Below are 22,932 nucleotides of genomic sequence, written 5' to 3'. Positions count from 1 at the left end.
GATCGCAGAAAGCGAGAGGAGGTAAATGAAGGAGGCGGTAACTAGTAATGGCGGGTAAAATTAATGTTTAAAAATCTTTTTTCAGCAAGTGCAACTTCTGTAAGCTAAACAAAAAGGGATAGAGAAAAAAGAACTACATATTCTTGATCCTCGAAGTATTCTGGACAAAATGGCATCCTTATTGAAAAACAACAAAAATGGCACAAAAAATTTTTTAAGAAAAGATTTTGTTATAAAAAATGCAAAAGATTTATCTTTTTTATGTAGAAAATTAAAAGTTGGAATTTTGAAATTCTGTTTGAGGCTGCTGATACATAGTTTAATTCTACATCGATTATTTTAGTAAAGTTTTTTGCTAGCAATAACCGTTTAGGCCTTATTTGCAATTATAATAAAACACGTGTATCCCGTCGGAATAGTCTAATTTATGAAGATTAAATGGTAATTATCTCGACAACTAATAGGGCTAGAAAAAAAAGAAGTAATTTTCTCGATAACTAGAAGGGCTAGAAAAAAAAAGAACCACATATTCCTGATCCTTGAAAATTCTGGACAAAGATGGCATCCTTATTAAAAACAACAAAAATGGCACAAAAATTTTGTCGAGAAATTCCAGTGAAATTATACACAAAAATTCTTTTGAATATTAGGATCGCAGAAAGTGCAGTAGGCAGATAATTTCTAATAGCGGCGTAGTTTAGTTACTCATGGATAGATGACACTAGTGATACCGTTTTAAATTAATATTGATACAATATAAAATTGATTTTGAACTATTTCCCATATCTACCAGTGTCATTTCCATTAAAGTTGAAGGGATTTATGGATTAATTAAAGGAGTAACGATGTTGCGAGTTATATTCTCCGTTTGGGACAAATAAAACAATAAAAACTTATAGTTAAAAATATTAAACTACAATTTTATTCATACATGTAGAATCACAAACTCAATTTCTCAATATATACAGCATTTTTAACAATACATGCATGAAAACAGGATAATAATATGCAATTATTTAATGCTCTTTTTATACCTTTTAACAAAATAAACAAAAATGATATCAGTATCAGCTTCAAAATGTTGTAAATTCATTCAATCGTATTTGGGATCATTATCAACACCGGCAATCCAATCTTCAATTTCTGGGACACTATAAATCAGAATGAATAACAGAATAGTAAAATATAAAATATTATAAATTGCCAAAATATTACATACGTTCTTGGAACTCAAGTCCAGTTGACAGATCCATCTTCAGTAATCAAAACATCATCCTCAATACGCACTCCACCAGTACCACGGAACCTCTCCAGTTGGTACTTATTGATAAACTTGATCATCTCAGGATTAGCCAATGCTTCATCCAACAACTGGAAAATATTTAAGTAAATGAAATATACATATACATAAATTAAATTAATTTTACTTACAGGATCCATAAAGAAAATAGAAGTGACTCCCATTCAAGGCACCGTACGAAGGTAGCGGTAGAAGGTACGGCATATACTGTAAAAAACAAAACAGTTAAAACAACTTGCATAAGTATGCACACAAAACACGATTAAATATCACCACTTTTGTTCAATAATGTACATTAAACGCAGAAATAGTAAATAACATTACTATAGTTGCTAATTACGATTAAATAGTCAACTGTGCAATTTTTTTTACATTTGACACTACATATATGCGATCAAAACTATACTAAAATGTGCTGTATGTGGCAAATGGCAATGGCGTGAGAAGATGACAAGGACAAACAAGGAAAATCATTTTCTCGCAACCAATTTCAATACAGGGAGATACAAAATTAAATTCTGCATCAGGGAAATTTATTCCGAACTTTTCGTGACACTGCGTTCGCGTGTTATTCAGAAAAAACTACAATTTCTAATGCAACGAGTAATACGGCGCACACACACAACTTTCAGTATAAAATGCGCCACAGAATTTTCTGGCAATAAATTTCAATACAGGGAGATACAGAATTAAATTCTGCATCTGGGAAAATTATTTTTATCTTTCTGTAACACCGCGTTCGCGTGTTATTCAGAAACAACTACAATTTCTAACGCAACGAGTAATACGGCTCACACACACAACTTTCAATATAACTCGCGTTGCCGAATTCACTATCAGATAAAAATATAAATTCAATTATATTTCCTACAGTAAAGAATGAAAAAACGCGACTAAAAAGTGCTAAAAGTGATATTTTGCAATTTTGCCCATTTTATTTAATCGCGAATATCCTCGTAAACTAAAAGAGATAAATAAGACTGATCGCAGCGTCTTAATCTACGACCAATCTCTCATCGGATAGGATATTAAAAAGGAAATCTGAGAGATGAAATTTTAATTCTTAAGAAAAAATTCGCTATGGGTGTTTTGATACTTTTTTCGACGATTTACAAAAATTCATATCTCTTAAACTAAAAGAGATAGCTACCAACGAATCGCTGATTATGAAAGATTGGAAGATCTCTATCAGGATTAAAATATATAATAATTATATTTCCTACAGTAAAGGTCGAAAACGCGACTAAAAGTGCTAAGCAAAAAGTGACATTTTGGGTACCTTTTTGCCCATTTCCATTCAATCGCGAATATCCTCGTAAACTAAAAGAGATAAATAAGATCTGATCGCAGCGTCTTAATCTACGCACCAATCTCTATCAGGTAGGATAGTTAAAAAGGGAAATCTGGAGAGATGAAATTTTAAGTCCAAGAAAAAATTGCCATAAAGTGCTTGATATACTTTTTCGACGATTTTCAAAAAATTCATATCCTTTAAACTAAAAGAGATAGCCAACAACGAATTGTTGATTACAAGATTGAAGATTCTTATCAGATAAAAATATAAATAATTATATTTTCCTACGGTGCAAAAGGTCGAAAACGCGACTAAAAAGTGCTAAAAGTGACATTTGGCAATTCCCTTTGCCCCATTTTATTCAATCGCGAATATCCCGTAAACTAAAAGAGATAAATAAGATCTGATCGCAGCGTCTTAATCTACGGACCACCCTATCAGATAGGATAGTTAAAAGGAAATCTGAGAGATGAAATTTTAATTTTAAGAAAATTGCTATGGGGGTGCTTGATACTTTTTTCGACGATTTTACAAAAATTCATATCTCTCAAACTAAAAAAGAGATAGCTACAAACGAATTGTTGATTATGAAAGATTGAAGATTCTATCAGATTAAAATATAAATAATTATATTTCCTACAGTAAATGGTCGAAAACGCGACTAAAAGTAAGCAAAAGTGACATTTTGCAATTTGTGCCCATTTTATTCAATCGCGAATATCTCTGTAAACTAAAAGAGATAAATAAGATCTGATCGTAAAGCGGTCTTAATCTAAACTTCAACCAACCAACGCCAATGCCCGTCCCAACAACCGGACTTAAGTCTTAAGAAAATTCGCTAAGGGTGTTTGATACTTTTTCTTTGACGATTTTCAAAAATTCCCATTCCCAAACTAAAAGAGATAGCTGCCAACGAATTGTTGATTGGTGAAAGATTGAAGATTCTCTTATCAGATTGAAATATAAAATAATTATATTTCCTAAAGTAAAGGTCGAAAACGCGACTGTGCGCTAAAAGTGACATTTCGTAATTTGTGTCCATTTTATCTAACGCGAATATCTCGTAAACTAAAAGAGATAAATATGATCTGATCGCAAAGCAGTCTTAATCTACGGACCAATCTCTATCAACAGATAGATAGTTAAAAGGGAAATCTGAGATGAAATTTAAGTCTTAAGAAAATTGCCATGGGGTGGCGCTTGATACTTTTTTCGACGATTTTCAAAATTCCCTATCTCCTAAACTAAAAGAGATAGCTGCCAACGAATTGTTGATTATGTACGGTGCGACGAAGAGTCTCTACCGGAGCCAATGTTTCCGTTGTGCCGAAAATGCCACGCAGCGTATATGGCCTTCGTCTCATTTTAATCAACGGGCACCAAAAAGCAGGGAGGCCAAGACTCCGATCGCAGCGTCTTAAATTCTTTATCGTAATCTTCTTTCCATAGGAGAAAAGTGGAAAATCTGGAGAGATGAAATTTTAAGTGCCCAAGAAAAATGTATAAAAGTTTGATATATTTCAAATTGAAATCAAAAAGAGAGAAGGGCCAAATTCTAAATCAAAGGATGGCAGCATTTCCAAGCGAGGCACCAATATGAAACTGGAGTAAAATAATTGAGTATTTCGGCAGTAAATTTGAAAACGCATCAAAAGCGCTGCGCTTTATTATTTTGCAATTTTGCCCATTTATCTTCAATCGCGGAATACTAAACCCTAAAGAGTGGCCGCGATCTCGACGCGTAATCAATCTCTGGCCTGATAGATAAGCGAAAATTCGAGAGATGAAATTTTAATTTGGTACCGTGTTCGGCAAGCGATACGACGATTACCCGCTGGATCTCTTAAACTGCGCAGGAGGCACAACGAATTGCAGCGATTTATGAAAGATTGGAAGACTCTTTACCAAAGACAGGCATACTGAGGATTTTACAGTCGAAAAAAATTAATTTATATTTTTAAATTTGCCTGGTTTTATTCAATCGCGCAATACCGGCCGACGGTTCCCCATGTATTCCAATCTCTTCGTCAGGTAGATAGTAAAAAGTGTACCCGAGATGAAATTTCTGTCTTAAGCAAAATTGGTGTTTATTTTCGACATAATAATAAAATGGGCTATTCTTTAAACTAAAAGAGAAGCGTACCCAGGTAATTTTGACATGAAAAGCATTGGAAGACTTCTTACTTCAGATTAAAATGGAGTATGCATAATATGGAGTCAGCGCAGGCGCTCGAAAAAATGCTAGTAATTTCGCGCGAAAAGCGCATATTTCGGCAATTTTGCCCATTTTGTTCGCTGAACGCGTAATATCCTCCTCAAAATCTAAAGAGAGCAACAGACCGATCGCAGCGTTCCTACCCCACGCATTACCCCTGGCCTGGTGATAGAAACGGAGTAGGATGAAATTTTGCCCAAGAAAATTAAGTAAAAGTTTTATACTTCGACGATTAAAAAATTCAAAACGTTATGGCTGCAAATTTCCCCACCCACCGCCGATTGCTTTTATCAAAAGCGATTCCTACTTCCGTGAGTACCGGTAAATAACTTATACTTTACAGTAAAAGGCTCTTAAAAACGCGCATTTAAAAAGTTAAAAAGCGATTTCGTACTAAAGCCCATTTTGTTCACCGCGAATATCTTCAAACGAAAGAGATGGGCCGTTATTCCGGGATTCGCAGCGTCTTACCCGGCATGTAATTCAATCTACCGCGATAGAGCGTAAACTTCTATATGAAATTTTGCCCGTCGATACCTTCACGATTTCAAAATTCCCGGCCCCAAACCGCGAGATAGCCAAACAAATTGCCGACAAAAGATTGGTGCCATTCTACCGCATCGCAAAAATACCGCACGCGCCGTTTAACGCCCGCCCGTCTCTGGTCAACGCGAATATCCGCAAACGCGCGAAAAGATCTATCCGCAGCGCCCAATCTACGCACCGCAAATCTTACCGTATACATAGTCGCGCGGGAAAATCTGGAGATGAAATTTTAAGTCTTAAAACGCTAAGGGTGCTTGATACTTTTTGACGATTTTCACCCTATATCTCTAAACCAAAGATAGCTACCAACGAATTGTTGATTACGAAAAGATTGAAGATCTCTATCAGACAAAAATATAAAATAATTATATTTCCTGCCAGTAATTGGCAACGCACTGCGCTAAAAGCGATATCTTTGCAATTTTGCCCCTACGCATTCAATCGCGAATATCTCAAAATCAAAAGAGATAACAAGATCTCATCGCAGCGTTCAATCTACGGACCAATCTCTACCGAGATGGTGATGTTGAAATCGGATGAAATTTAAGTCTTAAAATTGCTGGGGGTGCTTGATACTTTTTCTTTTCGACGATTTTAAATTCATACTTTAAATCTAAAAGTATAGCTACCAATGAATTGTTGATTGGTGAAAGATTGAAATTATCTCTATCAGATTAAAAATATAAAATAAATTATATTCTGGCTGTCGAAAACGCGACCAAAAGTGCTAAAAAAGTGACATTTTGCAATTTGTGCCCATTTTATCTAATCGCGAATATCTCGTAAACTAAAAGAGATAAATAAGATCTGATCGCAAAGTGTCTTAATCTACGACCAATCTCTATCAGATAGATAGCGGAAAGGAAATCTAAGAGATGAAATTTTAAGTCTGCAGAAAAATTCGCTGCTGGGTGCTTTGATACTTTTTTCGACGATTTTCAAAAATTCATATCTCTTAAACTAAAAGAGATAGCTACCAACGAATTGTTGATTATGAAAGATTGGAAGATTCTCTATCAGATTAAAATATAAAATAATTATATTTCCTACAGTAAAAGGTCAAAAATCCGCTAAAAGTACTAAAAAGTGACATTTTTCAATTTTTGCCCATTTTTTTCAATCGCGAATATCTCGTAAACTAACAGAGATAAATAAGATCTGATCGCAGCGTCTTAATCTACAGACTAATCTCTGTCAGATAGGTTAGTTAAAACGGAAATCTGAGAGATGAAATTTTAATTCTTAAGAAAAAATTGCCAAGGGGGGGTGCTTGATACTTTTTTTCGACGATTTTTGATAATTTATATCTCTTAAACTAAAGGCGATAGTAACCAACAAATTGCTGATTATGAAAAATTGCAAAATTCTCTATCAGATAAAGATATAAAATAATTATATTTCCAACAGTAAAAGGTCAAAAATCCTCACTAAAAGTACTAAAAAGTGACATTTTTCAATTTTTGACAATTTATTTCAATTGGGAATATCTCGTAAACTAAAAGAGACAGACGAGAACGGATTTCAAATTCCTAATCTAATCTAGTTAATCTAAATAAGTTTGGAAAATTCTCTATAGGATAAAACAAGATAATAATTAAAATTCGTAATGGTGTAAAGGTTGTGAAATTGTGTTTAAAAGTGCGCTATCAGAATTCGAAGATACATTTGAACAATTCACAAAGGTTTTCCGCAATATGATCCGTTTTCCATATTACCATTAAGTGAAATATATACGGCCCCCCTAATTCGCGGGCTATTGCAACACGCAGATGAAATGTGATAAAACATTAAACAGAATAATATAACTTAATTATAAACTTACCAATGCAGCGCTCATCGGATTGCAAGGGCACGACAAGTACTGTAATTAGAAGTAAACATATAGTTAAAACAAAAAGATTTCATACAATATGATAATGTTATTATATTCACACATAGGAGAAAAACAAACTTCCTGTGCTGAGAATCGCAATGGTCAGGTAAAAGTAACTCACTCAAGCACGAATATGTTTCCAGTTAATTTAGCGACCGACCACGTCACACAATAATCGACAATAAACCCGCAGCATTGTAATTTGAAATATAAACATCACAAGCAAGCAAAAAAAACATTTAGGGACATTTAACGCACAATTAATTATTAAGGTAACACTGCATATGCATATTACGACTTAGTCGGGTAATGACCGAATAAAACGAAACGCGTTGCGCGAAATACATCTGGATGCGTCAGAGACCGGCACGAAACTGGCTGCAATCCATCAATAGAGCATGCCGAAACTGCGCACGCAAGGATGCGATATTTCACAATAATACTCTGCACCTGCTGCATGAACCCCGCAGGTAAAAGCAATATATGCGCAAAGCCGGCGTGTCGACGGCACACGACCTTCTGCGCGAATTGCAATAGATGCGCAAAGCCGGCAGCGCGTCGATGGCACACGACCTTGTGCGCGAATTGCAATAGACACGGTACTTGTGATAAGAACTAAACTATAATGTGCCCCATGCGACAGCGCAACGAGAATCTTACGCGTAAAATCTCCCACGGCGAATGCGATAAGAAAGTTGTTTATACGAGTACACAAACGCTGATAATAGAACTGCCTTCAAAACTAATACAATTCTATTTTATAATATTTAGTTAAAGCTAGTGCCATCTTTGAATAGAATTTACGATGCGACAATTCACAATAAGACTATGTACCTACTGCTTGAACCCCGCAGATAAAAGCAATAGATGCGCAAAGCCGGCAGCGCGTGGATGGCACGCGACCTATTGCGCGAATTGCAATAGACGCTGTACCTGCGATAAGAATGAAACAAAAATGAGCGACAGCGCGACGATAGACGAAAATATTACGCGTAGCATAATTTATTTCAATTGCGAATATCTCGAATATCCTGAACGAATCGCAAATTCTTAATCAACATCAAATACTCAATAAAATACGCTACCCTCGTATGGCGCCCTGAATAATAATCACTTCTACCGCTGTCCTAGTACAGTGTCCTGAATACTAGTCACTTCTACCGCTGCCCTTGTACGGTGCCCTGAACACGAGTCACTTCTACCGCTACCCTCATACGGTACCCTGAATACGAGTCACTTCTACCGCTGCCCTTGTACGGTGCCCTGAACACGAGTCACTTCTACCGCTACCCTCATACGGTGCCCTAAATACGAATCACTTCTACCGCTGCCCTTGTACGGTGCCCAGAACACGAATTACTTCTACCGCTGCCCTTGTACGGTGTCCTGAACACGAGTCACTTCTACCGCTACCCTCATGCGGTGCCCTGAATACGAGTCGCTTCTACCGCTGCCCTTGTACGGTGCTCTGAACACGAGTCACTTCTACCGCTACTCTCGTAAAGAAAAGTTAGGACCTGAACCTACTATTGCAGGGAGAGGGTAGGACTAGAATCTACTAATGCAAGGCGAGAGTAGGGTTTAAATCTACTAATGCAGGAAGAAAATAGGGCTTGAACCTACTAAGGTAGTAAGTTAATGTTAGGTTAATGACCGAAATATTGGGGATGTTTGGGGTTGTTTTCTGGGAGTTCTAGTCGACTGAGAATCCACAAGTCACCGATTACAAAATTTGCAAGCACTTGGCGCATGATTTTTCGGGACGGCAATAACGTATCGTTAAGATTGACTCTCGCGCTATCAGAGTCAGAAGAGAACATGCAAATACCGCGATGGGTAACTTTAAATAAATATAATTGAATAATAAACTTACCAGCCTAGCGTCAACGTAGAGGAACAAAAATGGCATCACAGCCACTGTACGTCACTACAATGTTGAGATTGATGTTTCTGACTCAGGCGCACATTGCAATCAAAAACCACACATATCGATGGAATATATCGCGGATTTGTGGAATTAAATGCTTAAGAATTATACGAACATGGATAAACGTCTAACCGGCAACCGGTACGAAACAAGTAGTCTACTAAGGCAAGGTCAGCGCACAGCGATTTTGGGTATTGCAAGTTTACGTGCACTTCCCAATCTGAATATGTATATAGCATGTATTCAAAATAATGCAACAACACAAACCTAGATGACGCTAGACTGTTTATATTTGAAACATTGTTAATACTGTTATGAGTAAATTTAATCAAATTTAGATTTACAAAGAATGTTCCTAAAGATGCAAATGGTATCATAAATATATTAATTTATTATTTTGTTTCACAATTGCAGAATATGCAGAGATCTATATATTTCATTGAATGGGACAGGGCTTTCGACAGAGACCAAACTGAAAACATAACTCACATAACCAAGAAGTTGTATTCATCTTGTGTTTGTGTTGTATTCATTACATTTGAAATTGTTTGTAATATTTTCCATAAAGCTTACCCAAAGCAGTAATTATGGCGAATATGGTGCATTGTCAGCTCTGGATGGGCAGTGTATGTATTTAATGCTATCTTACAAACAATACAAATTAATATTCATTCATTTAATATTAATTAACAATTTGTTTCCTTAATGTGTTTAGTTGGAGCCCTACATGACAGAGACATTCATTATTAACTCCTTCAGAAAAATGGGCGAAAATCCGCTCAATGTTAAAGTGATGAGGAACAAGTTCACAGGAGAACCAGCTGGTTACTGTTTTGTCCACTTCGCTACTGATGCTGAAGCAATTGATGCTATGCACAAACTAAATGGCAAGCCCATACCTGGCACAACTCCTTCAGTTAGATTTCGTTTAAATAACGCTAGTAACACAGGAAGATCTTTGCTGGATCGTGAATTTTCTGTCTGGGTTGGAGATCTAAGTCCTGATGTGGATGATTACAATTTGTACAGAGTGTTTTCAACTAAATATAACACTATTAAAACTGCAAAAGGTATTCAAACAACGTTTAAAACACATGTTTTCTTTTAGCATATGATATTAACTTTATTATTAACGTGATTATTTCTTTATTTACAGTAATAATTGACAGCAGTGGCTTTAGTCGTGGTTACGGCTTTGTCCGGTTTGGTAGTGAGGAGGAACAAAAGGACAGTCTTATCTCAATGAATGGATACATAGGTTTAGGCACTAAAGCACTGAAAATTTGCAATGCTGTGCCAAAACCTAAGGGATCTACAACTACAACTGAGACGCCATCTACTCCCAGTTTCACATCAACCACCACTACCAGCACAGATTATTCACAATATTATGATGCGACCACAGCATATTGGCAGAATTACGCAACGTGGCAGAATTATTACAATGATCAGAGCAACGCCGGTGGAGATGCTTCGCAAATGACCGAAAACTCGCACATGGTAGCAAATGTACAAATGGAGAAAAAGATGGACAACGATTTGGAGTTGGTTGAACACACAATTCCTCTTGACGTCGAAAAGATAAACAAAGAAACAATCGAGCAGGATGTCAGCTTTTGGGGAGCACTTGAGAGCTCAAGATGGTTGCCATGTGATGTTTTAGAAGTATCATAGAGAAGTCTGAAAATAACTTTTACATTTAAGTTAACTTGACAAATTTTCTTTGTATGGTGACCAGAAATATCTTAATAAAATAATTCTAATTGATAACTGGCGCTTTAATATTAATTTGAATGTCTGGTGGACCAAGTAATTATTATTATTATTAAAAAATACAATGCATATTATATAAACCAAACAATATGACCTTACTTAAGTATGCGTAACTTGCATCAACAAGTATTTTAATTCAGGCAGTTGTTTTAGTGGTAGATGTGCTCGTCAAGTCGCCTCGTGATTGTTCCACTGAAGCGACTTGCGTGAGGGCCTCTTCAACTTGCTCCTTAGTGAACATATGAAACAAATCCTTTGGTGTCATTGTCATGACTTCCACATTGGAAGAGTTTAACTTCTCTTCCATGACTTGCTTTAGAATAGTCAGCGCCGAAGTGGTGGCTTCATTGAGAGTCATGCTGCGGTGATAAACTTCTTGCAGACTTTGTTGAGCGCCTTCAGAGCCGGAACCGATCGCCTTCGCGTCGAATTGCACGAAAGTACCAGATGGGTCCATGTGATAGAGTTGGGGGCCTTTTTCATCGATACCAGCGAAAAGAATAGCAACACCGAAGGGACGAGACATCGCAGAACCATCGTCGTCGGAATCGCCGAATTGAATTGCAAGATTCGACACCGCCTGGGCGCAGGATTCCACTGTCATGTTCTCATTGTAGACAAACCAATGATTTTGGCATTCTACTCTTGCCCTATAATTTATTAAACATTTAATTGAATATTTTCAATTATGTTTGGAATGTTTTTGGAGTTTTTAATTAATGGCAAAATAAACAATAAGAACCAGAATTTGAATTCTAAATTATATCCATACCTATCAATCATAGTCCTAGAATCAGCCATAAGCCCAGAAACAGCACACCCAATGTGTTTATCAACCTCAACAATCTTCTCTATGGTGGTAGGCTCCATGAGTGGTGAAGTAATTCTCTTCTCCACAGCCAAAACAACTCCCTCATTAGTGCTGATTCCAATAGCAGTTGAGCCAAGTTTAATTGCTTCAATGGCATATTCCACCTGGAAGAGACGACCCTCCGGCGAGAAGGTGTTTACACCACGGTCGTATTCGCTTCTGGTCAGGAACATCTGTAAAAAACGATTACAAACTTAGAAAACCAGTATGAAAATTTGTAAGGTTACGTTGATGACTTGCTTTTATTCGTGTAATATTAATAAAACTACAAAGAAATTGTAGTTTAAATATGTTCAAAATGTATATTTATACTATTTTGTTATAGTTAAACCCTTTGCAAGACATATATACCTTGATTTATTTGTTTAATTAGAGATTTTCGAAGAATTCGCCGGATTCTACACTGTCACTGTGTTCCTTAGTTTCGCTTGCAAACAAAATGACAAATGACAACCAAACCTCTAAGTCCACTAAAGGTTATCCCCACTTACCCTAAATAATTATTTCGAATTCTTGACTTTTAAAGAATAAAATACGAAAAACGTACAAGAAATTAGTAAAAGATACATTATTGCACTCAATTTTTATGTTTCAATTCAATTAAATTAATTACTAGGAGGAAATGCTGAACTTCACGTGAAGTTTGTATGATTGATCGTTAAAACATGGAATAAACAGGAAATGTGTGCATGTATGTTATTTTTATGTAATGATTATTTAATATCAAACACTATTGCTGACTTTGGTGACACCTGAACGCAAGCACAAGTATGGTCATAGTAATCAATGATGTTTTTAAGCAATTATCACATTTTATTTCAACTGTATTCAGCTGGCAATCATGAATAAAGCCGTTTCCTTTGTATTATTCATTTGATTTCAGATTATGCTGTCATGTTATTAAAAAGCAGTTTATCTTTTAACTATAAATACCCAGCAATCTGCAATAGTTGATATCATAGTAATCTGAACATCCAGAGCAATCATTTCTATCAGAAAACCAAAACCAAATCTACAAAAATGAAATTCACTTATTGCTTCGTCCTCATCGCAATGGTTGCCTGCGCTTTGGTAAGTTAAAACAATTTTCATCTGTAACTATATTTTAATTCGTTACTAATTGTATCTTTTATAATTTATATATTTTTACAGTTGGGCTTTGCCTCAGCATCCCCGGTACCTGAACCTGACCAACCAGCCCATGTTCATCCAGCTGGTCAAGCTCATGGACCTGCATGCAGGCGCTCAAGTAATTAATTAATTCATATAGTAGCAGATTTTATTTTATTTAATTTTAATATATTTCTAGCCACGGCTGCCCCCCCGGCTGCTCCCACGACCCCTGCTGTTTAGATTCCTGACCAGCTAAACAAGAACCAAATGATGTCTTTTGATTAGGAAAATGTAGTTTAGTTAATTCGATTTTGTGCGCACAAAATTAAAATCTGACAGAAAATAAATAGAATTCATAAATAATAAATGCTCACTTTTATTTTACTTACTTAAAAACTCTGTTCACAAACCTTGAAACAACTTGAATAATTTCAAATTTAACCTATAATGCACACACCAATAAACTCAGCATCCAGAAGCAAATGTTTTGATTTTATTTATGCTTAGCAGTGGAAATGGTGGAAACCATGGATCCAAATAAAATAAAACAAATTCAACTTGAAAATGATAAAGGCAAACTCTTAGCTAGTTTAAAACAGTCATATATCTTGGAAATTCTTAACAATGAGCCTCAATCGTAAGTAATATACATTTTTGTAGATGAAAAATTATCAACAGAACTTTTTCAGTTTAAATGCTACTATTGAGGATGTAGAGTTATTGAATGATACAATTCTAAAGGCTCATAGCACATCAAATCACTTGCTACTTAAAGAAGCTATCAGATGTTTAAGAAACTGTGCAATCAAAAACATAGACATAAAATACCAAATATTGGCTGCCAATTCTTCAAAAACACAACTCATAATTATTTATCAAGATATTTTAAGCAATGAAAAGTACCCAGTTGCTTTAAAAAATGTTTTGCTTACATTCCTAATTAATATTTGTATTGGCAACAAGGATAATGCAAAGATAATATGGACTTCATTAGATTTTAAAGTGTATATTGAAAACAAGGACTTATCTGATAAAATGTTTGCTCTTGCTTACAATATCTTTTTGGTTAATGATGAGCTCACCGTTGATTTAGACTTGTTAATGATTTTACTAAAAGAAGAGAATAATGAATTTGCTCACTTTTTGTTGGATTTATTCATCAAAAATGGTACAGTGTTCAAGTACTATGATGATATCAAAGATGTCCAATATAGGATATTAATTTTACAACAATTAAAAGAGTTACAACATAAAAAGGAACTAATTTCTTGGACAAAAAAGAATGTTGAATTGTTAACATCACATTTCAAAAAAACATCAGATTGTATACTGAAGACAGTTGCTGATTATATTAACCAGATTGAACCATTTGAGGTTTCCCTTTTGTCTGATGTGATTGCTTCTCTAAGTTCAGATGAACAGTGCCTGAGATTTATTCAATACGACCGTAGCTTACTGATTAACTGCGCATTTTTATTGAAGTCTATACATGACGCTGGAAAAGAAGGAAATAATCATTTTGCACCGATTGGGAAGTTGTCTAAGGTTGAGGATATGGGAGGAGACATCAAAGAGCATCCAGCTTTTGGTTTTCGAGTTAATATGATAAGAATACTGGGAAATATGGCGTGGAAAATGAGATGTAATCAAGATGAAGTGAGTAATTGATATAATAAACACAATAAGAATGGAATAATAATATTTTTATTTTAGATACGAGAATTAGATGTTATTCCTTTACTTCTGGATTGTTGCAATATAGACGGGAGGAATCCATGTAAGTAACTTACATTTAATTATTAACATGTATGGATGTATTATACATATAATTGGTAGCACCGAACCGAAGTCCAAACGAGAAAGGAGAGAGGAACCTATCTTTGTTTGTCTCTTCGGATGTTTCCGCACCAAGTCACAATGTATGAAAAAATCAAAATTTCTTTCCAGTTATAATTCAATGGGTAGTATTTGCAATCCGCAACATCTTAGAGAACAACATAGAGAATCAAAAAATCATTGCTTCTTTAAATAAGCAAGGAGCTCTTGATTCAGCTGTTCTGAATGAACTGGGATTGACACTGCATGATGATGGTCCCAACAGTATCAATATAGCACCGCTTAATTTGAATGGGAACAATAAATAAATAAATAAAAACATAGATTATATTTTAAATGCTTTATTTTATTATAGAACTAATAATACAGGAATAATTTAAGTTTTACCAATCACAAAAGTTACGCATAAATATTTCTATTCTAGACTTGATAAATTAGTCTACTTCTTCAATGGTAGGTCCACCTCCTTTTCCAAATCCACCGCTTTGTTGTCCGCATGTGCCACCCTGACGTCCAGCACCTTCGGGAGCTCCTTGTTGATACAACTTGCTCATGATTGGGCTGCAGATCTTCGTTAGCTCCTTCTGTTTCTCGGTGAACTCATCTTGCTCAGCCAGAGTGTTAGTATCCAACCATTTCAGGGCATTGTCGCATTCAGTCCTAACTTTAGCTTTATCATCCTCACTGAGTTTATCCCCGGCATCTTCTACAGCTTGCTTCACTTGGAAAATGTAACCTTCCAATTGATTACGAGCCGCAACACGGTTCTTCTGTTTCTCGTCCTCTGATTTGTACCGCTCGGCATCAGCCAGCATCCTTTCAATATCCTGCTGAGATAGTCTACCCTTGTCATTCTTGATGGTAATGTTTTTCTGTTTTCCCGAGCTGGTATCCTTCGCAGAAACATTCAAAATACCATTCGCGTCTAGATCAAATGTAACTTCAATTTGGGGCACACCACGTGGAGCTGGCGGAATTCCAGTGAGATCAAATGTCCCCAATAAGTTATTATCTTTGGTCATCGCACGTTCACCCTCGTAGACTTGAATGGTGACAGCCGGTTGATTGTCTGCGTAGGTGGTAAACATCTGCGATTGTTTGCATGGAATGCGTGCGTTTCTCTCGATGATCTTCGATAATACCCCGCCGGCTGTTTCAATTCCCATGGAAAGTGGAGTAACATCAACGAGGAGGACATCTTGGATCTTGGAATCAGTGTCACCACTCAAAACGGCTGCTTGGACTGCAGCTCCGTAAGCAACTGCCTCGTCTGGATTGATGGATAGATTCAAAGATTTACCACAGAAGAAGTTCTGCAGCAAACTTTGAACTTTCGGGATTCTGGTTGAACCGCCAACCAGTACCACGTCATGGATCTGTCCCTTGTCCATCTTGGCATCTGCCAAAGCTTTCTGCACTGGCTGCAATGTTCCTCTGAAGAGATCCGAACATAATTCTTCGAATCTAGCGCGGCTTATCTTGGTATAGAAGTCAACTCCTTCAAACAGGGCATCAATCTCAAGCGTGGCTTCAGTAGAAGACGATAGGGTTCTCTTTGCGCGTTCGGCAGCTGTGCGAAGACGTCTCAAAGCCCTGGGATTTGTTTTCAGGTCCTTTTTGTATTTTCTCTTGAACTCGTCAGCAAAATGATCAACCAAACGGTTGTCGAAATCTTCACCGCCAAGATGAGTGTCACCAGCAGTTGATTTAACTTCAAAGAGGGATCCTTCATCAATAGTCAAGATGGATACATCAAAGGTACCTCCACCAAGATCGAAAATCAAAACGTTTCGTTCCCCTTTCAAATTTTTGTCCAAACCGTAAGCCAAAGCCGCTGCGGTTGGTTCATTGATGATTCTCAAAACATTTATACCGGCAATAACACCCGCATCTTTGGTAGCTTGCCTTTGAGAATCGTTGAAATATGCGGGAACGGTAATAACTGCGTTCTTCACCGGATGTCCCAGGTATGCCTCAGCGGTTTCCTTCATTTTCGTCAAAACCATCGAAGAAATCTCCTCTGGTGGGAATTTTTTGGTCTCACCTTTGAATTCCACTTGAATCTTTGGTTTGCCATTGTCGTTTACCACTTTGAAGGGCCAGTGTTTGATGTCGGCAGCGATTTTGGGATCATCGTATTTGCGCCCAATCAGTCGTTTCGCGTCGAAGATGGTGTTGCTTGGATTCATCGCCACTTGATTCTTGGCGGCATCGCCAATGAGTCGCTCGGTGTCGCTGAAGGCAACATAACTTGGGGTGGTTCGGTTGCCTTGGTCGTTGGCGATGATCTCAACTTTTCCCTGTTGCCACACTCCAACGCAGGAGTAGGTGGTACCCAGGTCGATGCCAATTGCTTTCGATGAAGACATTGTATTCACTTTTTTCACTTTACTTGATTTGATATTAACTGATAATTTATTGTTAGCCGATGAAAACAATTTCTGATCGCTTTAGGTCGCAGAGAACTTGATCTGTTCTGTTTAGTTGTTTACTTGTCGCTTGTTTGAATTGAACTGAATTGCCGCTCGGAGCGTCCGCTTATATATTCCCGACAAAGTTTTCTCGAACGTTCTCGATTGTATTCTCGGTTATTCTCGTGTTTTCGAGCGCGCTGTCCTTGTTGTGCCTCGCTATGATTTTACTTGTGAAACAGAGCACGCATGCATCTAGAAAGGTCGGGAAATGTCAGGAAACTGCGTTGGAAACCTTCGCGAATTTCAATTAATTGAGCTAATATTGAAGTTTTCGAGACAAATCTAGTAAACATTGAATATTTATGATTAGTAGGCGTTGTTTTTCAAACAAAATACAAACAATTTTCGAAGATATAGCGAAAAACTGATAAATAAAAGTCAATTCAGTATAAAATTCATGTTAAATTAATAAAAACTTTTTAAATTTAAAGAAAAAAATGAAGAAATTGAAGAAAAGTTTATATTTTAATCTAATATATCTGTATTTACTCATAGATATGCCTAATTATCAATTAATTGACAATATTCTAGAAACTTCGGTTCTAGAAGGCGCTAGAAGCAGTAACCTTACGCTCCCTTTATACCCAGAGGAATATTTCTAGAACTCTCGGGAATATATGATACAAAATAGTTTATAATGTTAATTTGGGGTTCAGATTGTTAAGAAAACAAATAATATTCATTTATAAAACGACTTTATTCAATTTTTCTTGAATAACACTTGGAAAACTAAACTTTTTACACCGGGCACAAGAAATACAGTAGGTTCCATCATAATAGAAACTACAAATTGAATCTCTGCAAATTGGTTTATTGCAATCCTGACAATGAGCCCCCAAAATGATGAACTCTCCTTGCCTTGGCGGTTGGAAAGGATCTTCAATCACATAGCAATCTTCATTTAACTTGTACCTCTTCGTATACGGTGGTTCTTGACCAAAATACTCGTATTCCTCGCGTAGATTACAACTCGAGCATGTAAAGTATTTCTTTTCCTCAACAACTTCAGTATTTTCTTCAGGTTCAGTCGAGTTCTCTACTAATTTATCTGTTTCTTCCTTTTGGGGAGTTTGATCATTCTCTAGTGAAGTCATCCCCTGTGAGAGAAACAATATTCTATTTATAATGTTGATTTCAACATGATTTATCAGCAATTTCATCTTTTAGCTTAGCAGTCTTGAATCCAGGCCACCAATGTGGAATTTTTGTAGTTGCATGAGTCTCGCCCACAGATATCTCAATATCAACAACCAGATGCATTCGGAGTAATGCCAAGGCTGCATTAAACTGAACACCTCGTAATTTTCCTAAACTTTGTTTTTTATCATCATACAAACTTAAATCCGATGGTGGTTGGTTTATTTCTTTCTTTAAAAACAAAGGCATTAGTCTTTTTCGAATTTTGCCGGTGTGATATGTTCTTGCAGTTAGTTCTTGACCCAAATAACATCCTTTGTGTAAATTCAAGCCATTCATATAATCACAATTGTGTTCTAGAGGAAAGCAAATTTGTGGCGGTATATCGATTATTCCTTCACCAACACCTAGAGTGTATCGAAGCCATCGAAAATTCGCACCAGTAGTTGGATTCACATTACTCACACACAATTCTGGAGGAATAGTTTCAATGTTTTTTGTGAGAAGTCTACAACCAAGTGCAGGCACCCTTGGATCAGAAAATAAGTATTTGTCTTTCAAAACTGTGCCATTAGTTGCACTACTTGAAGATTCTCTGGAACATTCTAGAAGCTTTGGCACTGGTCCTTTGTCATCTTTGGGGTCATACAGTGCAAAAACTTTGTATGAATCTAACAAATCAATATCAACCTTCTTTTTAAGTTTGTACATCTTTAAATGTTTCATTAGTTTGTCAATTATTTGTGAATCTGCTTCCACAATATATGAGTCTTTATCACCTATTGAGTATATTAAGGAATCACATATGATTCTTCCTTTTGAATTGAGAAACATGGCATAGATACTGCTAAGTTTGCCAGTTTCTTGGGGCAAGTGGTAGATATCATTTGTTATCAACCCTTGTAATAATCCAGATGCATCAGGGCCATCTAATTTAATCAGCGAACGGTTTTGTAAATGTTCTAGATTGTTCTTTGGCTGATCATGCACTAGGGGAGACTCTGTTGTTGTAGAGGAGTAAAATTTGTAGAAAGGTTTCGGTTTTAAACGAATTGAGCACTGTGTGATGCGAGACAAATGCATTGTGAGTGGCCGGATAAGAACTGTCTGCAAGATTGAAATCTATGTTTTGAATTGATCTTAGTATAGTAGAAATAATTACCTTGTTGTGGTTGTTGATTGAAACAGAAAATTTACAGAACGTTTCTGATAACCTTAAAATATTTGAACATTGAGATAATCTAATGATTTACTAACTGACATTCATTTCTTCATAACTTCAACCTATAATCAATGTTATTCATATTATTGTACTGTGGTATCAAGGAGATACATGATGTTCATACATAGCAATTCTTTTTCATTGCTATTGAATCATAAATCTACACAATACATATAAGCATGTGGCAATCACTTGGAGAGCAGTATTAAATCTTTATTTTTGAAGATTAAACAGGTTTAAATTTAAAAAAATCATGTGTAAACAATTAGCTGCATGTAGGATATATATTCGCGTTTCATTGATAGCTACAGTACCATAACTAACATAACTGTAGGCAATTACCATAACTTGTGCATTCATTCATAACTCAGATGTGAGTTCAGTTAACACACTTTTTTGTTGATTATTATAAACACCTCCATAACATTAACAAGGCATTCATTGCAATTAATGAAAGTAATACTTGGAACAACAAATATTACAAGTAACTTTGATGTATAGAGAAGTATAGAAGTAATTAAAATTATTTTCAATGCATATATCTGCCTCCCCGCGCTGATCCAAAACCTCTTCCTCCTCCTCGTGTTGGTGTAGCCATTCTTCCTCCTCCTCGTGTTGGTGTAGCCATTCTTCCTCCCCCTCGGATTGGTGCAAAACCTCTTCCTCCTCGCGACGGTTTAAACCCTCCTCGGCTTGGCATAAAACCTCCTCGCCTTGGTGAAAAACTTCCCCGTCTGGTTGCGAAACTTCCTCGGAATGGTTTAAAACCTCCTCGTCCCGGTGCATCAAGACGGTTGTACCGAACGTAGTTATACAATTTGTGGCTATTCAATCTCATCTTCTTGCGCTAATTAAAAAAAAAAGATTAACTTTACGTATAAATGATCAAAATTTCAATGAAACTTACGAGTTCATCGATCTCAGTAGTTGTGGGCACAGAAATCGTAACAATTGAGCCTTTGACGTCCATTTCTTTAGCTTCTACAGCTTTCTTACAGCCGGCGGCCTCCTTAAATTCAACGAATGCGCATCTCAATTGTTGTTTTCCATTAATTAGAATCTTAACATTAGCGATTTTGCCAAAGTCGTGGAAAGCCTTCCACAAATCAACTTCCTCTGTGAATAACTTCAGGTTCTGCACCAAAACTATACCCTCAGGTACGGTACTTTTGTCGTGTTTGGCCGGATCGTAAAATTCAGTATGCACTGCTTTTCCGTCGATTTCTATTGTCGCGTCCACGAATTTTTGGGCGTCATCTGCATTTTCAAATTCAACAAAGAACGCCGGTTTGAAGAAATTGTCACTTTCAACAATTCGAATAATGGGCAACTTCATTATGTTTATCTGTTTCATCACTTTCGTAACGTTCGTAGGATCTAAACAAAGAAAAAAATATTTTAATTATTATTTCCATAATGTACAAAGTTAATCTTTATATGCTTACCAACATTATCCGTTATGTAAACAGTATTCCCAACTTCATACTTAGGTTTCTCAACTGGCTTATATACGCCATCAACAGCCTTGACAGACACAGGAAAGTGTTTAATGTAAATCTCTTCAGCAAGCAGAATTTTTTGAGCATCGCTCTTCTTTTCATAGATAGCAATTGCGCTGTGATTGTTATTAATTGAGTTGAGGTGTTGAACGGGCCCGAAAACGCTTAACGCATTGTATTTATCCCAATGACCCATGTTCACTTTAAGATTCTCTACGAAAACACCCGCTGGATGTCTGCCGTACACTTTGGTGACAGGATTATAGAAATGTTTGCTACCCAAGTCGGGCAGGATATCAAAATGAATCTTCTTTACTTTCAGGGTTTTCAATCCCAGCAAATGTACAACATTTTCTTCAGATTCAACACCAATAGTAATATGGGTTTTTGAAGCCTGACCGACGGTTTCCGGTGTAACATCACAAACTTTAGAAATTGCTTTAAATATGTCTTCTTCAGTAACGTCTGAAATTACAAAAATATTTAAAAAAAATTAAGTATTAATTAACTAAAAATTTACAATAATCTATGTAATTATCTTACACTTACCATCAACTTTTCCAGAGATAACAACTCTAATGTCAGGGGACACAGTAGGTTAGCAGCATCTCCATAAGGAACAATATCCACCTTACAACCAAGCAACTGGAAACTACCAGCTGCTAAAGCAGCAGTGGCTGCTGCTTTGTCCTCAAACTGAACAGTAGCCTGAAGCATATCTGATGAAAGCAATAAATCTTTAACTGGGCCAAAACTCTTAGTCAGAGCATCCTTTGCATAGTCAAGAACTTCTGATGACTGAATACCAGTATCTTGAGGCAAATTTTTGATGAGAATTGAGCCATCTTCAGCAAAGCCACAAGATGTTTGGACAAGTTGAACTTTGATTTTGTAATGCTGAAATAATGATCCACTTAAAGTAGCCACAGCAAGTTTGGCTTCATCAACATCTTGAAATGTAATCAATGCTTTCTGTTTTTTAGTGTTAGGGTTCACTATTAATTGACAGTTTGTAATTTGGCCACATTTAGCAAAATATTCTTTTATGATTTCTGGAGATGTCATGCTTCTGATAGGTTTAACAGAAATTGTAGATGTGTCATATAGTTCTTCATCACTTGCTTCTTCTCCATTAGCTTCTTCATTCTCAGCTTCTGAATCCTCTTCATCTTCACCCTCAGATTCCTCTTCTACATCAGAATTTTCTGCATCTTCATTAAGTCCACCATTTGCATTAGTCATTTCAATGTCAGATTCTTCATCAGAGTCAATATCTTCCTTAACATCATTAACAGATGCGGCATCTTCTGCAGAATCGCTTTCTTTTTCTGGTTCTGGTTGCTTTTTCCATCCATTCTTTTCCTTCTTTGCCTTCTTCTTGAGGATACTCACATCTTCAACCAATTCTGCGGCTTTCGAGGCGCGTTTGCGGGACTCTGGAGTCTTCTGCTTTTTAGGCGATTTCTGTGTGAGTTTACTTGGAGTAATCGCCGGTGATTTTGCTACTTCTTTATTATTTTTCTTTGGGGTAGCTTTGCTGGGCGTTTTTACTTTTAGTTTGGTCATTTTCGTTTATATTGGAACACGTTTACGAAAGAAAACAATACAAAAACACGTGTTCGTCAGGACGAGCGCACGAAGAGAACAGAGCACGTTTTCAAAATGCGGTTACCACTGCTAAGCACGTGGTTAGTTTTAAAAAGGGTTTGTTTGGTTAGGTTAGCATCAGTGATGCCAACCGAAAACGTTTCGTTTGGCACCAAATATATTTGAAATTATATCTTAATTCAGCAAAAGTCATAGAAGCAAAGCAATCGCAGTGCAAACTTAATTAATGAACTAACATGAATTT

General features: G+C 36.4%; 6 protein-coding genes and 1 long non-coding RNA gene across 10 annotated transcripts; 2 read left to right on the top strand and 5 right to left on the bottom strand.

The window, feature by feature from the left end:
• Nucleotides 1-899: 899 nt before the first annotated feature.
• Nucleotides 900-9,335, bottom strand: LOC135801963 (uncharacterized). 3 transcript variants are annotated; one of them, XR_010550486.1, is made up of 5 exons: nt 9,102-9,335; nt 7,178-7,216; nt 1,432-1,507; nt 1,220-1,371; nt 900-1,151 (listed from the first exon to the last, which is right to left on the bottom strand). It is a non-coding gene; the product is annotated as an uncharacterized lncRNA (long non-coding RNA). The 3 variants fall into 3 exon arrangements; XR_010550485.1 differs by lacking the exon at nt 9,102-9,335 and adding an exon at nt 7,307-7,664; XR_010550484.1 differs by lacking the exon at nt 9,102-9,335 and adding an exon at nt 7,350-7,663.
• A 164-nt stretch (nt 9,336-9,499) lies between these two features.
• Nucleotides 9,500-10,925, top strand: LOC135801961 (tRNA selenocysteine 1-associated protein 1-like). Its single transcript, XM_065315499.1, has 3 exons — nt 9,500-9,781; nt 9,871-10,225; nt 10,312-10,925. Exons 1-3 carry the CDS (start codon nt 9,743-9,745, stop codon nt 10,827-10,829), a joined length of 912 nt encoding a protein of 303 aa, XP_065171571.1. The 5' UTR covers nt 9,500-9,742; the 3' UTR covers nt 10,830-10,925.
• A 28-nt stretch (nt 10,926-10,953) lies between these two features.
• Nucleotides 10,954-12,311, bottom strand: LOC135801962 (proteasome subunit alpha type-5-like). The gene is made up of 3 exons (XM_065315500.1): nt 12,151-12,311; nt 11,701-11,972; nt 10,954-11,578 (listed from the first exon to the last, which is right to left on the bottom strand). The coding sequence occupies exons 2-3, from the start codon at nt 11,970-11,972 to the stop codon at nt 11,065-11,067; spliced, it is 786 nt and encodes a 261-aa protein (XP_065171572.1). The 5' UTR covers nt 12,151-12,311; the 3' UTR covers nt 10,954-11,064.
• Nucleotides 12,312-12,711: 400 nt separating this feature from the next.
• Nucleotides 12,712-15,085, top strand: LOC135801957 (ataxin-10-like). Its single transcript, XM_065315493.1, has 6 exons — nt 12,712-12,870; nt 12,952-13,048; nt 13,109-13,549; nt 13,602-14,568; nt 14,626-14,689; nt 14,860-15,085. Exons 3-6 carry the CDS (start codon nt 13,428-13,430, stop codon nt 15,054-15,056), a joined length of 1,350 nt encoding a protein of 449 aa, XP_065171565.1. The 5' UTR covers nt 12,712-12,870; nt 12,952-13,048; nt 13,109-13,427; the 3' UTR covers nt 15,057-15,085.
• Nucleotides 15,074-17,274, bottom strand: LOC135801955 (heat shock protein 70 A1-like). Its single transcript, XM_065315491.1, has one exon. It carries the CDS (start codon nt 17,115-17,117, stop codon nt 15,183-15,185), a length of 1,935 nt encoding a protein of 644 aa, XP_065171563.1. The 5' UTR covers nt 17,118-17,274; the 3' UTR covers nt 15,074-15,182.
• A 631-nt stretch (nt 17,275-17,905) lies between these two features.
• Nucleotides 17,906-18,316, bottom strand: LOC135802011 (cysteine-rich DPF motif domain-containing protein 1). The gene has a single exon (XM_065315552.1). The coding sequence runs from the start codon at nt 18,314-18,316 to the stop codon at nt 17,906-17,908; it is 411 nt and encodes a 136-aa protein (XP_065171624.1).
• On the bottom strand, nt 18,176-22,763 carry LOC135801960 (putative transferase CAF17 homolog, mitochondrial). 2 transcript variants are annotated; one of them, XM_065315498.1, is made up of 4 exons: nt 21,027-21,411; nt 20,489-20,958; nt 19,522-20,428; nt 18,176-19,466 (listed from the first exon to the last, which is right to left on the bottom strand). In XM_065315498.1, the coding sequence occupies exon 4, from the start codon at nt 19,440-19,442 to the stop codon at nt 18,357-18,359; it is 1,086 nt and encodes a 361-aa protein (XP_065171570.1). In that variant the 5' UTR covers nt 19,443-19,466; nt 19,522-20,428; nt 20,489-20,958; nt 21,027-21,411; the 3' UTR covers nt 18,176-18,356. The 2 variants fall into 2 exon arrangements, with proteins under 2 accessions (XP_065171570.1, XP_065171568.1); XM_065315496.1 differs by lacking the exon at nt 18,176-19,466 and adding an exon at nt 21,630-22,763 and having other exon boundaries at nt 19,847-20,428; nt 21,027-21,545.
• Nucleotides 22,764-22,932: the final 169 nt, after the last annotated feature.

The sequence above is a fragment of the Atheta coriaria genome, unplaced genomic scaffold (genome assembly GCF_025399875.1).
Source record: "Atheta coriaria isolate IRGN ID8LTWV9N9 unplaced genomic scaffold, Caltech_Dcor_3.1 hic_scaffold_14_pilon, whole genome shotgun sequence".
NCBI classification, from domain to species: Eukaryota; Metazoa; Arthropoda; class Insecta; order Coleoptera; family Staphylinidae; genus Dalotia; species Dalotia coriaria.
The sequence above is the reverse complement of the archived record's forward strand: the minus strand, read 5'-3'. Positions and strand labels throughout refer to the sequence as shown.

Bases quoted from the DNA above. Each gene is read 5' to 3' on its own strand.
- LOC135801961 (XM_065315499.1), top strand. From the start codon at position 9,743: ATGGCGAATATGGTGCATTGTCAGCTCTGGATGGGCAGT. The intron at 9,782-9,870 runs GTATGTATTTAA...TAATGTGTTTAG, and splicing joins GTCAGCTCTGGATGGGCAGT to TTGGAGCCCTACATGACAGA. The intron at 10,226-10,311 runs GTATTCAAACAA...CTTTATTTACAG, and splicing joins CACTATTAAAACTGCAAAAG to TAATAATTGACAGCAGTGGC.
- LOC135801962 (XM_065315500.1), bottom strand. From the start codon at position 11,972: ATGTTCCTGACCAGAAGCGAATACGACCGTGGTGTAAACACCTTCTCG. The intron at 11,579-11,700 runs GTATGGATATAA...AATAAATTATAG, and splicing joins TCTAGGACTATGATTGATAG to GGCAAGAGTAGAATGCCAAA.
- LOC135801957 (XM_065315493.1), top strand. From the start codon at position 13,428: ATGGTGGAAACCATGGATCCAAATAAAATAAAACAAATTCAACTTGAA. The intron at 13,550-13,601 runs GTAAGTAATATA...GAACTTTTTCAG, and splicing joins CTTAACAATGAGCCTCAATC to TTTAAATGCTACTATTGAGG. The intron at 14,690-14,859 runs GTAAGTAACTTA...ATTTCTTTCCAG, and splicing joins TATAGACGGGAGGAATCCAT to TTATAATTCAATGGGTAGTA.
- LOC135801955 (XM_065315491.1), bottom strand. From the start codon at position 17,117: ATGTCTTCATCGAAAGCAATTGGCATCGACCTGGGTACCACCTACTCC.
- LOC135802011 (XM_065315552.1), bottom strand. From the start codon at position 18,316: ATGACTTCACTAGAGAATGATCAAACTCCCCAAAAGGAAGAAACAGAT.
- LOC135801960 (XM_065315496.1), bottom strand. From the start codon at position 22,646: ATGACCAAACTAAAAGTAAAAACGCCCAGCAAAGCTACCCCAAAGAAA. The intron at 21,546-21,629 runs GTAAGTGTAAGA...TTGTAATTTCAG, and splicing joins TATCTCTGGAAAAGTTGATG to ACGTTACTGAAGAAGACATA.